Source organism: Pollachius pollachius (assembly GCF_949987615.1).
Source record: "Pollachius pollachius genome assembly, chromosome: 11".
Taxonomy (NCBI): domain Eukaryota; kingdom Metazoa; phylum Chordata; class Actinopteri; order Gadiformes; family Gadidae; genus Pollachius; species Pollachius pollachius.
In genome coordinates this window covers 18,373,586-18,388,585 of record NC_136944.1, presented here as the reverse complement: position 1 = coordinate 18,388,585, position 15,000 = coordinate 18,373,586, and the positions used below count along the sequence as shown (strand labels likewise).

At 46.4% G+C, this 15,000-nt stretch overlaps 1 protein-coding gene across 1 annotated transcript in view; it reads right to left on the bottom strand.

The window, feature by feature from the left end:
- grin2ba (glutamate receptor, ionotropic, N-methyl D-aspartate 2B-a) overlaps positions 1 to 15,000 on the bottom strand; it is a gene marked incomplete at its 3' end in the record, with an annotated part of 45,142 nt that overhangs the window by 24,122 nt on the left and 6,020 nt on the right. The window contains exons 2-4 of the mRNA XM_079745626.1: positions 6,401 to 6,544; positions 4,345 to 4,615; positions 922 to 1,114 (exon numbers count right to left, since the gene is read on the bottom strand). Of these exons, the coding sequence (XP_079601752.1) occupies positions 922 to 1,114; positions 4,345 to 4,615; positions 6,401 to 6,544 (608 nt within the window). The remainder of the gene's footprint in view (positions 1 to 921; positions 1,115 to 4,344; positions 4,616 to 6,400; positions 6,545 to 15,000) is intronic.

Below are 15,000 nucleotides of genomic sequence, written 5' to 3'. Positions count from 1 at the left end.
ACCACACCTACCAACAAATAAACACACACATACAAACACAAACAAACAGGCACAGTTAGCTATTTGCACACGCAGACACACACACATACAGGCAGGCGCTTACAGACCCGTGCACACTCAGACAGACAAACACACATGTGCTAGCCAACATGTGTGGGTTGTTCACTCGGACAGAGCTCATTAAACATCTTGTATATGACGTGAGGGCTAAAGGTTAGACCCTGACTGAAGCCTGGAAGACAGACGTTTTTCAGAAACCAGATCAACCAACACACTCACGTTGCATTTGATCCCATCAACACAGATAAATAGATTATCACAAAGCGATGTTGGAAAAAACCGAGAGGAGAGGAGAGGGCAGAGGAGTGGAGAGGAAAGAGGAGGGAGAAGAGAGGAGAGAAGAGGAGAGGAGGAGAAAGGAGAGGAGAGGAGGAGAGAGGAGGGGAAGAGAGGAGAGGAGAGAAGAAAAGAAGAGAGAAGAGGAGAGGTGATGATAGGAGAGGCCTGAGAGGGGGTAGAGGAAATGAGAGGCCAGTGAGGAGAGGAGAGGATAGGAGAGGAGAGGAACCAGGAGGTGAGAGGAGAGGATGAGTGGAGAGACAATAGAGGAAGAGAGGAGGCAATGAGAGAGGAAACGGAAGAAGAGAGGAAAGGAGAAAGGGGAAAGAGAGAAGAGGAGCAGAGGAGGAGAGAGGAGGAGAGAGTGGAGGGGAGCAGGAGAGGGGTGGACAGGGAGGAGGAGGAGAGGAGGATAAAGAGAGAGGAGAGGGGGGGCACAGAGTATATTCTTGATACTGCCAGTTTCTCAAACTGCAGCTTGCGTGGGAGGCTAGTTGCATACGGTTGCTGGGCAACCAGAATAAGCGGGAGTTTTTCAACTGGTGTTTATTCTGGGATGTTATTGACTTTCATGAGACTGACCGGAGCACTTCGTTGGGGTTGCCTGAGATGGGGCCCTTCTTGTCAGGGGTCCCGTGACACTCTGATTTGATGAGCGTGTGTGGCCCCCGGTCCATCATCATGGCGGAGGTTGCCATGGCGATGACAGCGACGCCGTCACGGACACGCGCCTCCAGGTTGTAGTCCCACTCGTCGTAGGAAACGGAGATCAGGCCTACGAGAGAGAGACAAAGAGGAGGAGAGAGAGAGACACACAGAGTGAGGGAGAGAGGGAGAGAGAGAGAGGGATAAAGAGGTAGATGGAGAAAGACAAAGGGGGAGAGAGAGAGAGAGAGAGAATTAAATATATGTTTGTATAATCAGTCACTGTCACTGTGCGATGGTGAGAATAAGCGGAAGTTCCAGGCATGGTGAGTTCCAGGCATGCCATCTCTCTCTCTCTCTCTCTCTCTCTCTCTCTCTCTCTCTCTCTCTCCCTCTCTCTCGCTCTCTTTCTCTCTCTGGAACCCTGACAGCCCCCCCCCCCCCCCAAGATGAACATGTGACACAGTTGGCACCCTTTACCACTCCCTCTTTCTATTGTGTGTGTGTGTGTGTGTGTGTGTGTGTGTGTGTGTGTGTGTGTGTGTGTGTGTGTGTGTGTGTGTGTGCGTGTGTGTGTGTGGTCATGTCACCCATGTCACAGTGCTGACGTGTCAAAGTAAATGCGCAGCGGCGCGATGGAAGCCTTCTCTCTCCGGACATCCGACACATCAGACACACACACATACAAATACACATACACATACACACACACCCCCCCACACACACACACACGCACACACACACACACACACTAGCAAAACCAAAGAAATACTCACACACACTACCATAACAGCCAACACACACACAAACAAACTCACAGACATACTTACACACCAGACAAATACTGACATAACCACACAAACACACGCATAATAATCATAATAATCATAATTCAATGTACCTCTGTCTGGGTGAAAGCGGAGGTATGATAAATGACAAAATAGCAAATAGTACGAACATGAGCATTATGTAGGTAATAAAGTCAATTATGTAAATTATGTAACCTAAGTTATACAGCAACATCATGACCACTTAACTGGTTTTAATGTAGCCCAAGCTTAACAGCTGTCTGCTGCTCTCTCTCTCTCTCTCTCTCTCTCTCTCTCTCTCTCTCTCTCTCTCTCTCTCTCTCTCTCTCTCTCTCTCTCTCTCTCTCTCTCTCTCTCTCTCTCTCTCTCTCTCTCTCTCTGTCTCTCTCTCTCCCTCCCCCTCCCGCTCCGTCTCTCCCTCTCCATCTCTACTTCATATGGTTTCCCAGTCCAAATGTCCACACTTATAAATACGGAGAGAGAGAGAGAGGGAAGGAGAGGGAAAGAGATTGGGAGAGAGAGACAGAGAGAGAAAGAGTGATAGATGGAGAGAGAGAGAGAGAAGAGGGAGAGTGAGTGACCTACTTGTCTCCTGAATGTTAACAGGAGGGTGTGAAAACTAACCACCTGAATCCTAATGAAAAGCATTACTCCCAGACTAACTAACTAACTGGGCACAAGTTAATAGAAATCAGAAGGCTTAAATGTCAGAGGCACATGAGGAGATAATAGGAGATGAACAGTTACAGCTGCTGCAGTTAGGTGCTGGACAAGTGAGCTAATACTACGTATGAAAGAGTAGAGTCCGAACACTGTTTAACAATCTGAAATAATAATACGTATGAAAATGTAGAGTCTGAACACTGTTTAACAATTGGAAATAACAATACGCATGCCAGTCAATGTGAGACAATCCACATTGACTGTGAGCTCAATGTGAATTGTAAATGTTTCTTGCAATAAACACTCATGAAACATAGAGTGTGTATATGTATATGGACATGCATATATACAGTGTTCTGGAAGGGGGGGTCCCACCAGGTGACTGTGACCATAATCCCACCACGGAGCGTTCCAATAAATTGTATTAACCTCTAACCATCCGGCCGATGCCTCACAAGGTCACACTCATCTCCATGGTTACACACATCCCATCATAGACTAAGGCTTTGTATAAAAAGATATAGTCACGTGCATGCGCTCGCACACACACACACACACATGTCCACACCGACAAGCACTCACACACATGCACACTAACATAACTACACACAGACACACAGTAATATAATCACACGGTCACACACACACACACACACACTAACACACACACGCACTAACACAACTACACAATCACACCCACACAGGCACAAACACACTTACATAACCACACACGCACACACACGCACACACACACACACTTCACACACTTCACACAGAATCCGCTCAGCCCACTCCTCACTCGTACAAAGTGAACACTGTGTAGCGGCTTACGAGATGCAAGGATTAATAGTAACACGTCTGCTAGCGACGCCTACAACTGTTCTACCTGGCATCTACTTCCCGGAACCCCCAGGGGACAAGAGGAGGTGTCGTCTCCAACGAGGTCTGGCAGACATCCGGCTGCTGTCAAGATGATACGTACTGATGTCTGATCATTTCTAGCTGCTAACTGATGTCTGACGGAGCTAACTGCCGTATGCTCATTATTTTAGCTCATGTATGGTAACCGCTAATTTTATTAGCTGCTCCTTGCTATCCGTTAAATGTTACCTGCGACCGGCTACCTTATACCTGCTAGGTGCTACGTGAATGCTGCGATCCTCTAGCCTTTGATGCTAGCTGATATATAATAATTATTTCCTGCCACTGGCTAACTGGAAGCAGCCAGCCGGTGCTAGCTGTTTCAAGAGAGGCTAGATGCAGCGGGGTCAAGCTCCATTGAGCATGACATGCTAACAGCATCAAAGGTGAGTAAGTCACTTCCCACTGGCACGCGGCCTTTAAAAAAATGTCGTCGTCGTCCCGCCCCCCTCCCCCCCGGTGATTCATCTCTGACAGGTGTAGCGGCTAGCCTGTGCAGCATAGCGGCGAGCTAGCGCGGAAAGGCTCTGCTCCCCCGCACTCGCCGGCTGTCAGGTTGGGTCAAGACGTGACCTCTGAAAGGTTAGCCTGACTGCTAGCGCAGTAGCCGCTGTCAGCTAACAGCGCTGCGTAGCTCGGCGGCTAGACGACGACATTAAAGCAGTCTGAGTCATGCTGGGAAGGTTCAACATGAACACAACGCTACTGTAGGCATTTAAAAAACGGAATACTAACACGAAAAAAATCCCCGGAGGCTAAACGATAATGTTATACCATCAACAGGTTCAAGGGTTTATTTTCTCAAAGTACTGCAGAACGTATTTTAATATTTACTAGCCGGAAGGAAGAAGATAATTTAGTAGAATTCAGGATTAAAGTCATTCATATTATAATGAAGTTAGGCAAACACCTTTAGATAATAGAAGTATTACATTAATCCCCCCTTCCTCTGCCCAGAGGCTCATACCGGTGGGGAACTCTGCAGGCACCACCTCAGCGTCTCCGGCCACCAACGAGGGCACGATCCAGGTGTAGCCGTAGCCGGTGATGCCCACCGAGTGGGCCACCTCGAAGATGGTGTTGGCCTCCTCCTTGGTGCAGTAGAGCAGGATCACGGGGCTCTGCAGCTTCTTCAGCTGGTTCTGGATCTTGGAGTCGCCGTCGTCCACCGACATGTCCAGCAGCAGCACCTCCTCCAGCTCCCAGCCCACGAAGCTGTTCTCTATGGTGCTGCGGATCTGGTGGTGGGGGGAGGAGGAATGGAGGAGGAGGTGGGTGGTGGAGGAGGAGGTGGAGGGGTAGGGAAGGGAGGAGGAGGGGAAGGGGTTGAAGGTAGGGGAGAGGAGGAGGAGATGAGAGGAGAAGGGTGGAGGGAGGAGGTGGAGGGGGGAGTAGAGGCAGGGAGGTGAAGAGGGGGAGGGAAGGGAGGAGGAGGGGGAGGGGTTGGAGGTAGGGGAGAGGAGGAGGGGTGGAGGGAGGAGGTGGAGGGGGGAGTAGGCAGGGAGATGAAGAGGGAGAGGGAAGGAGAAGGGGGTGGAGGTAGTGGAGAGGAGGAGATGTGAGGGTTGGAGGGAGGGAGGTGGGGGGGTATGAGGTAAAGTAGTAGGGGAGGAGGGAGGTGGTGAGGGGTGGTTCGCAGGTGGAACATAAGGATATGTACAAGATAAGGTTTGTGGTTATTACTCTGTACATCAGGAGTGTTTGACATTATCACTCTGCCCTCCTACAACACAGGGGGCTCCTCTCGCTGTAAGACAAGACCCCACTCCTCCTCCACCTCGTCTGTGCAACCATCTTACCTCCAAATGTCACCTGATGAAATCGTTTCTGCTTGGTTCACTGGCGTCTCGCCGGTCCATTATCACTGCATTCTATTAACAACTCACGCACCTCTTATTGCACTTGGCTACTGCTCATAAAGCACAAGATATTCTAAAGCTACTAACCTTGCATTCGATTACCAGAGCTAATCTCAATGTCTAGTTGTTGTTTTTTTTAAACCAGGTCATTCAGCACTTAGTATTTTTGTAGCTGCTCCAATATATATATATATATATATATATATATATATATATATATATATATATATATGTGTATGTATTTATATAATATATTAAAGCTAGGGTAGGCAATTTGGAGAAACCAGCCTGAGTTAGAGAGCCTAGATTTTGATAGTATCCAACCAACAATATCCCACTCCTCTCTTCAGGCCTCCCACCAAAGCCATTCCCTTAAAGAGCTCGCTAAAGCTTTAGCAATAGGGCTGTTTAGCCTAGTGGATGACTCCCGTCATTCAGACAGGTAGGCCTTCCATTCATTTAATTCTGTCCAAGTCTTTGTTGATGTATTGATTGCTGTTGGGATGTAAAGAGAATTTCAACAAATATGCTTCTAAAATGAATTGCCAAACCTACCTTTGATATATATATAATATTGATTGTCTGCTTTGATTCTCTGCCTAACTTTCCTTTGGATCCAAGTGTTTAAATGACTCAATGTAATGTGAATATCAACTCGTCCTCAGCTCATTACAGTTCAGCCGAATAGTATAATAAACAGCTCCTTAAACTTAACAATCTCTTACCTGATCCCTAAACGTAACCATCTCTGACCTAATACCTAAACGTAACCATCTGTGACCTAATACCTTAACGTAACCATCTGTGACCTAATACCTAAACGTAGCCATCTCTGACCTAATACCTAAACGTAACCATCTCTGACCTAATACCTAAACGTAACCATCTGTGACCTAATACCTAAATGCAACCATCCCTTAAAGAACGCATGTACGTAACCATCTGTAGCCTAGAGCCTAACCTTAACCATCCCTAACCTAGAACCTGAACTTAACCATCCCTAACCTAGAACCTGAACTTAACCATCTCTAACCTAAGAACTAAACAGAACCTTCTCTGACCTAATATGAAACGTGTCCATTTCCAACCAATCCAGATCTAAATCACCATGGTAACTGTCTCAACTGAAGTGCCCTAGGCCTCCTCTCCTCCAGGTCTGGTTACCTTGGTAACAAAGTCCTGGTAGCCCGGGTAGTAGGTGGTGACAATGGAGAAGATGTACCAGTCGTACTCCTCCATGATGTTGAGCATGACAGACGCCTGCTGCTCGATGGACGGACCGAACTGAAAGAACATGGAGTTGTCGTCCTGCAAGCACAGACAAACACATACACACGCACACAACACACACACACACATGTTAGCATTGCCGCTTACCCTTAGTAGCTAACACCCAGGTAGCAGGGAATAGTGTGCACTTACAGAGTTAACAGCCAACACACCGTGAGCAGACTATCTTTGTCAGCTTAATTAGTTAGCTTAATGGCAAAGAAGTGCTGGCAGTGATTAGTTGTTAATGCAACAACCTTGTTCAAGCCCCACTCTCAGAGTATAAATCATATTTGAAGACATTATAAAGGACATTATCACATCCCTTGTAATTATTTTGACCCTTGTATGAGTGTGCTTGTCTCTTCATCTTCTCTTTTCCTCAGAGGAGAGAGGGAGCGATGAGAGAGAGGAGGTAACAGGAGGAGTTGTAAAGATAGCAGTCACGACTTTCATTAGCTGCCGTTATGGCTAGCTTCGTATGCTCATACACACTGGGGGGCACTGAACTTTTATCTCCCTCCACTCATATAACAGCCATGCTAGTAGCCATGCTCCCAGACCCTGTTCAACAGTAACAAATACTGCCAAACAAACTGCAGACAATAAACACACCACTTGCACCATCCCATTGTTTAAAATTACTTTTGTTCCACACCTAGAAAACGGAAGGCCCAAGACTTTTCAAGATATTTCAAACCAACAAAAAAAGTGCAAATCAACTTCAATGTGTTTTTACCCAACGTATAAAAGGTAAAATTAAGGTTAAAATTAGGCTGCAAAATGTTTGCTTGTTTCAGGTGAACCAGATGATCATGTATGTTTACATGCTGGATCCTGATAGGTTCACTTCACTTGCTATGTCAGTAATTGTGAGCCATCACTTAGTGTCCAGAGGGGTGGTGTACAGGATGCAAAGGAGAGACAGTTCTGCTCATGAGTTAGAGTGTGGAGTCCTGCAGGATTAGGTTAAATTAAAACAGAGTAGAGCGTCAGGAGGAGGTCGCTCAACGAGCCATCTTTAATTAGCGTCAGGGCAGTGCTCAGAGGACATGAATAATGGAGATAAAACATATCTTCGCTGTCCTGCTAAAGACAGACATAACAAAGCTTGATGTCCTGCTACAGACACAACAGAAGACAACAGAGCTAGCTACACTGTGTGTCACCAAAATCGTTCTTAAGGCTTCTACCTGCCTGCAAAAAGAGAAACTCGCAATTCATTAAGCCCTGCTATTCCACTATGCATACCTACACATCGGTTAATACACACATTGACACACCGATAGCAGAGACAACCATGCAAGGCGACAGCCAGTTCGTCAGGAGCAGTTAGGGTTAAGTTTTTTGCTCAGGGACACATCAACACTCAGCTAGGAGGAGCTGGGGATCGAACAAGAAACCTTTCGGTTACAAGACAACTGCTCTACCTCCTGAGCTAAGCCAACCCCCACACACATACACACACACAACCACACACACCGACTCACACACACACACACAAACACACACACATACACAGACTCACACACATACACACACAAACATTCATCCATACACCAACACTCTTGCTCAAGGGCACTTCCAACACAAAAGGGGATAAAGGGATCGAACCAGCGACCCTCCAGAACAGGTGCTATCCCCTCCCTTTCCAGCTTCCTGCCAGATGGGCTCTGATTGGTTGCAGAGCTCAGAGGAGATGAGGGGGAGAAAGTGTGATTACTGCTCTAGACACTCAAGACTAACAGAGCTGTCACTATGTGTGTGTGTTTGTGTGTGTGGGAGGGGGGTGCATACTGTGTGTGTGTGTGTGTGTGTGTGTGTGTGTGTGTGTGTGTGAAACACACTGTGCATGTGTCAAACATTTCTGTCAATGTGTGTATGTGCTCATTAACTGCCCCAGCTGTCATTATCTCTCTCTCTCTCTCTCTCTCTCTCTCTCTCTCTCTCTCTCTCTCATTCTCTCTCTCTCTCTCTCTCTCTCTCTCTCTCTCTCTCTCTCTCTCTCTCTAGCACATAGCTAAGCACATACATTATGCACATACATACTCTACATAAGAAGTAGCGCGGGGCTAATATGCAACAGGCAGTTAACATGTAGAAAGTGGCTAGCATACAGCAGCACCTAGCACCTCTTTGATCAAGTGTATAGAAGAGAATCTGTGCAAATATTGCATGAGAAATTCTGAACTGCTGAAAATGCATTCAGGATTGTGATGATTATGACAATGATGATGATGATGATGATGATGATGAAGATTGTGTGGCTTCCCGCCCAGGGTTCAGTTAGCTCTAACTGAATGAATGATGCGAGCTCTAATGTTGAAGTCATGTTGGTCGCCGCTAAGTGCAGCAGTGTAAGTGTGTAGCATTAGTCGCGTGTTGCGGTTAGCAGTAAGCGTTTCCAGCATGTGGCGACTCTTGTTACACTACTCCAAAACTTGATGTGAGAGTAAATAAATCATCAAGCACACACACGCAAACACATACAATACCCTTATCCGGTTTTGTTCAAACATTTGATATATGGAGGTATATTCATCACTTCCTTTCTCACTCTCCATGCATCTCACTTCCTCTCACTCTTGCTCTTAATTCGTCTTTCCAACTTTTCCCTCCCCCCTCTCTCTCTTCTCCTCTCTCTCTCCCCATTCATCTCTGTATGTCTCCTCTCTCGCTCTGCTTGCCCATTCATTCCAGTGTAATTACTGCCAGCGTAGTTATAATTGAATCTCCAGACTCTGTTACTCACCCTCCCCAGCCCTCTCACCCAGACCCCTGCACTCTAAAATCGGTCGGTAAAATTGGTGCCTACTCTCCTCCCCTCCCTCTCCTCCCCTCCCTCCCTCCTCCCATCACACTATCCTCTGCTCCCTCTCCTCCCATCTCCCTCTCCTCTCCTCCCTCCTTCTCCTCTCCTCCCATCTCATTCTCCTCTGCTCCTTCTCCTCTCCTCCCTCCTTCTCCTCTCCTCCCATCTCACTCTCCTCTGCTCCTTCTCCTCTCCTCTCGTCTTCAGCTCTCCTCCCTCCTTCTCCTCTCCTCCCATCTCACTCTCCTCTGCTCCTTCTCCTCTCCTCTCGTCTTCAGCTCTCCTCCCTCTCTCCTCTCCATCAGGGATCCCCCTGCTGTGAAGTCCAGTGAACGTAGGCTTCTCTTCATTCACACAAACAACCGTCGGGAGCTAGGCAGAAACTTCCCGTGGTGCTAGCCAGCCAGCTACTTAGCTAGCTAGTTACCTAGATGGGTGGTTACCTAGTTAGTTAGCTTGGCAGTTAGCTAGATTGTGAGCTAGTTAGTCAGTTGCTCCTGTACAGAGGCATGATAGATTCCAACCTCCTACAAAGATCCACCTGCTACTTCACTATGCTCACTGTCACATATAGAAATCATGTTAGATCTCCAAAACATAGATCTCCTATAACAATTACAATAACCCCGACCTGTGAGCTGTCATTGACTCAGCCATCAACGTAACACACATCTTGTCACTCTTTTACTCTCCTTCCGTCCGGCTGCAATATCGGGCAATAATCTTAATAACAGCCCAGTTTAGAAAAAGTGTCCTCTGCCATCACTGCCCTCCACCAACTCACTACCCTATGCAAGGGCGTAGGAACCGGGGGGGACGGAGGGGACGTGTCCCTTCCAATATCAGAGACAGGCGCATTTGTCCCACCTAAAAATTATACCGGATCTGTCAGGTTTCCGATATGTGTCCCCCCCAATGTTAAACTCATTCCTACGCCCCTGACCCTATGTCTCAGACAGCTATATCTTCATCTTCTGAGTGGCTAGCTAGCTGACTGCTACCCTCACAGTTTGCTACTGTATGCATGCCAAACATAACCACAGCACAACAGAGTAGTAAATACCTGAGAGAGAGTAGAGCTGGGACAAGAGCAAGAACGAGAGACAGAAGTCGGTTAACAGTGTGTGTCTGTGTGCGTGTGCGTGTGTGTCCGTGCATGCGTGTGTGTGTGCATGCGTGTGTGTGTGTGTGCATTTGTATGCCTCAGACTCATGATCCTGTTAATTAATTTATGAAGATATACAAAATAAGACAAATTTCTCCAACACACGCACAAACACATGGCAAAAACTTTCATTTGTAAACTAAATTGAACCAAACTGAATTATATGTGAGAAGAGTATGATAATGTTTATGCATCCACATACATTCTCTCTGTCTGTATCTCTCTCTCTCTCTCTCTCTCTCTCTCCTCTCTGTCACTCTCCCTCCCTCTCTGTCTCTTTCTCTCTTTCTCTCAATCTGTCTCATATTTGAGGCCTTCTGTCCACACTTCGCCAGCTAAATGTAAAAATGCTATTTTTATGTCAAACGTTTTCAGTCGCTATGAGCATTCCCTCTCTTCTCCCTCATCGTCAGATCCCTCCTGGTGCACGTTGACGAGTCTTTAATCAGACATGCGCCAGCTTCATTAGCGCCTTTGTCAGAACATCGCCTAATTAACGATGACCTCGTTACCACGCTGATCAGAAAACAGGAAGAGAGAAGGGGTACAGGTCTTCATTAAAGAGCTTTGGTTCATTTATCTCCAACATGATTCCATTATAATATTACTACTCTCTACCTGAGAGAGAGAGGCTAAACTGTCCACTGTCCCAGAGAGAGAGAGAGAAAGAGAGAGAGAGAGGGAGAGAAAGAGCGAGAGAGAGAGAGGGAGGGAGGGAGAGAGAGAGAGAGTGGGAGACTACAGTGTCCCAGAGAGAGAGGGAGAGAGAGATTACACTGTCCCAGAGAGAGACAGCGAGAGAGAGAAAGAGAGAGAGAGAGAAGTTACACTGTCCCAGAGAGAGAAAGAAAGAAAGAGAGAGAGTAAGAATATACTGTCCCAGGGAGAGACAGCAAGGGAGAGAGAGAGAATGAAAGAGAGAGGGAGGGAGGGAGGGAGGAAACATAATAAACCAATTGGGAGTCATGCTCGGCCACCAAGGGCAACCCGAGATTTTCATTGTGATGTGATCAGACAGCGTCTGAGCGGATCTTAAGACTACCTAAAAACAAACACTCACACTTTCACATGGACACACATTTGCATACGCGTGTGTTTTTGTCTCTCTCTGTCAGGTGTTCAAAAGCACAGCTCTGTCTCTCCCCTCCTCCCCCAACCCAACGCTGCCCTCTGCATTTAAACCCTGTTTTATAACGCTGTTGTTTTTTAATAAAGATTTTTATTTTAGAGCAGGCACAGGTCAGGTCACATGCAATAATCCCCTTCTTCTTCAATTCAAAAACACCGCGCACACTTTCAGTTTGTTTTGGGAGCGGTGTTGGGGGGGGGGGGGGGGTAACGGAATGCGTTGAGAGGCAATCTGCACATTTCTACGCTCTCATTCATTGGCTGATGTTTCAAACAGTGAGAAGTCACACGCATAACCCCACAACTCACTCTCTCACACACACACACACACACACCACACACACAGACACACACCTCTATTATCCTCCACTTTCTCCCCTCTCCACTTTCTCCCCATCCCTAATCTCTCCACTTCTCTCTCCCCTAATCAACTCTTTAGCTGATGACCAGATCACAACCCCTCTCCCTCTCTCTCGCTCTCTCTCTCTCTCTCTCTCTCTCTCTCTCTCTCTCTCTCTCTCTCTCTCTCATCCTCTTCCCCCTATTCTCCCCCCCCTAATAGCTTCTGATTGAATGACTATTATTGGCTGGAGTGGTCGTTATGTTGAAAAGCATTTCATTATCATAATACTGATCATCATTATCATAACAATGATCATCATTATCATAATAATCCAGGATTATTACAGCTTGCCCTTTCTAAAGCACGTTGGAGGATTTTGTCAAAGTGTTCGATTAAAGTCGGACACTTTGACTTTGGTCCTTATTAAAACTAAAGTAGCTTTGATAAGGACCATAATGCTGCTTTATGAGACGTTCCATTGGGCTCCTATTACTAGCCTAACGCTGCTTTTTTGTGAAGGTTCTTCCATGTCCTTTAGAGGGTTCAGGGTTAGGTTGTGTAATGGGTATCATTTATTCCATTTAATGTTGGAATAAGTGTTCAGTGAATCAAACTGAACTAAAGTCTACACATCATGACCACGGTCCCAGAGGATTCAAGAACAACCACATCATGTTGTGATCCTGGCTTTCATTTACAAGATCTAATAGGAACCGGACTTGTTCCCATAACAACTGTTGTAGCTCTGTTCCAATAAGAACAGTTCTGGTCCAATCAAAACCATTCTAGTTCATGTGTACTGTAAAGTATGACCGGTATGGAAACAGGCTGTACCAATTAAGGGGACAGGAGTGACCTCATGACCTGGTAGTTAAATAAAAGCTCAGAGGAACAACCTCCCTATGTCGAACTAGTTGCTACTGTTGGGTGCGCTCACATTCTCCAACAGAACAATTTGTAATCTGTTACCCAAACCCTGACAAACAACCAGACTTGAAAGGAAAAGGTCTATGTTACAAGTCTTATAAACCACTTAATTTACTGATCCCCTAAATAATGTAATGTACTGATTTCATAAACCACCTAATATACTAGTTTCATAATCCAGTATTAACTGTTTCATGATACTAGTCTAATAAACCTAGTTAATATGCTTGTATCATAAACCAGTTTATATATAGGTGTGATATCCTTGATCACTCTCTCAGTCTCTCGCTCTGTCTCTCCTGCAATCTCCCTGCCCTACTTATGAACCCTGTTATTCGTTCTCTTGCGCTGTCCTTCCACCCCTCCCTCCCTCTCTCTTCCCCACTCTCAATAACTCTGCCTACAATGTTAATTCAAATTGGCTGGAGGGAGGTAGGTGGGGGGGGGGGGGGGGGTCGTTTGGGTGAGGGTCCAATAATGCCAGGAGCACTTAGAAGACCACAATCAATCTCTCCCTTTCTCCTCCCCCCCAGTATCTCTCTCTCTCTCTCTCTCTCTCTCTCTCTCTCTCTCTCCTGCTCCCCCTCTCCCTCTATCTCCCCTCTCTCTGCCACTCTCTCTCCATTAAAGTGAATGTTATTCCCTTTGCTCTACTTTCTTTGCGTCCTTCTCCCCCTCTCCCTCTCCTCTCTCCTCATTTTGAACATCCTTTATTTAACCAGGTTAGCGAGACGGAAACAGGGCTGTTCAGCACATTAGCTCAGACCTCACGTCGCAGCCTGGAGTGAAACAGGGACAGGGTGGTCTAGTCGCCTGGACCATCCTGTCGTGCATCTCCAAGCTGAGAGGTCCTGGGTTAAATCCCCCATGTCAAGAGTCTTCCTGTAGACATTCTACAGCGAAATGCCCCCCTAACTCCTACCTGCTCCTTTATGACCCTTCTCTGTACTGTCCAACCCCCTACTGCTCCTTAATGAGCTGTCTCTGTACTGTCTAACCCCTACCTGCTCCAAATGTCCTGTCTCTGTACTGTCTAACCCCTTCCTGCTCCTTAAAGACGTGTCTCTGTAATGTATAACCCCTACCTGCTCCAAATGACCTGTCTCTGTACTGTCTAACCCCTACCTACTCCTTAATGAACTGTCTCTGTACTGTCTAACCCCTACCTGCTCCTAAATGACATGTATCGGAATTCACTGTGAGTCACCATGGATAAAAGTGTCTGCTACATGACGAAATAGCCAAAAAGGAGTTGAGGGCGGGACAAAACATAAGCAGTTCTGATTGGATGGCTCAAGATTGATAGTAGTAGCGATGCATTGTACTTGGAAGGAATACAAAAAGCAAGGTAATAATCACATCTTTGCTTTCTTAAATTGTTCCAAGAGGAGAAAGAACAGCCCTCCTCATCTTCACGAGCTCAACAATTCACATAAATACATCTTCATCGGCATCCCTCTATTCTCCACTAAGTCACATGTGGACGGTCATTTTCAGAGAGAGAGCGAGCGAGCGAGAGAGAGATTGAGGGACAGAGCGGGACAGTCAGATAGAGAGAGAGATAGAGAACGGAGGAGAAGAGACAGATCTAGAGACAAGGATGGGTAGAGAAGAAGATAAGTGTCTGTGAGTGTGAGGGAGAGAGGGAGGAAACAGAGAGAGAGAGAGAGAGAGAGAGAGAGAGAGAGAGAGAGAGAGAGAGAGAGAGAGAGAGACAGAGAGAGTGAAAGAGAGAGAGAAAGAGAGAGAGAGAGAGAGGGAGAGAGAGAGAGAGAGAGAACAGGACAGAGAGAGAGAAAATTACTTCTAATTCATGGAGACAGGCAGCGTTTCCGTGGCAACCTGGTTTCCATGGCGACGGCTGTGCTAAGGATGTCATTAGCGGGGGAACAGAAGGAAAAAGATTGTCACTCACTGTTTTACACACACACACAAACACACACATACACACATACCTATCGAGATAATCACACACACAGACATACACACACACAAACAAAAACACCTACCTAGATAAACAAAAACACACACACACACACACCGAACACACAAACAACCTGTCACCATAATCCCTCCTGCACAAAAACACATTACATACTTAACACAAGACAAATTAATAT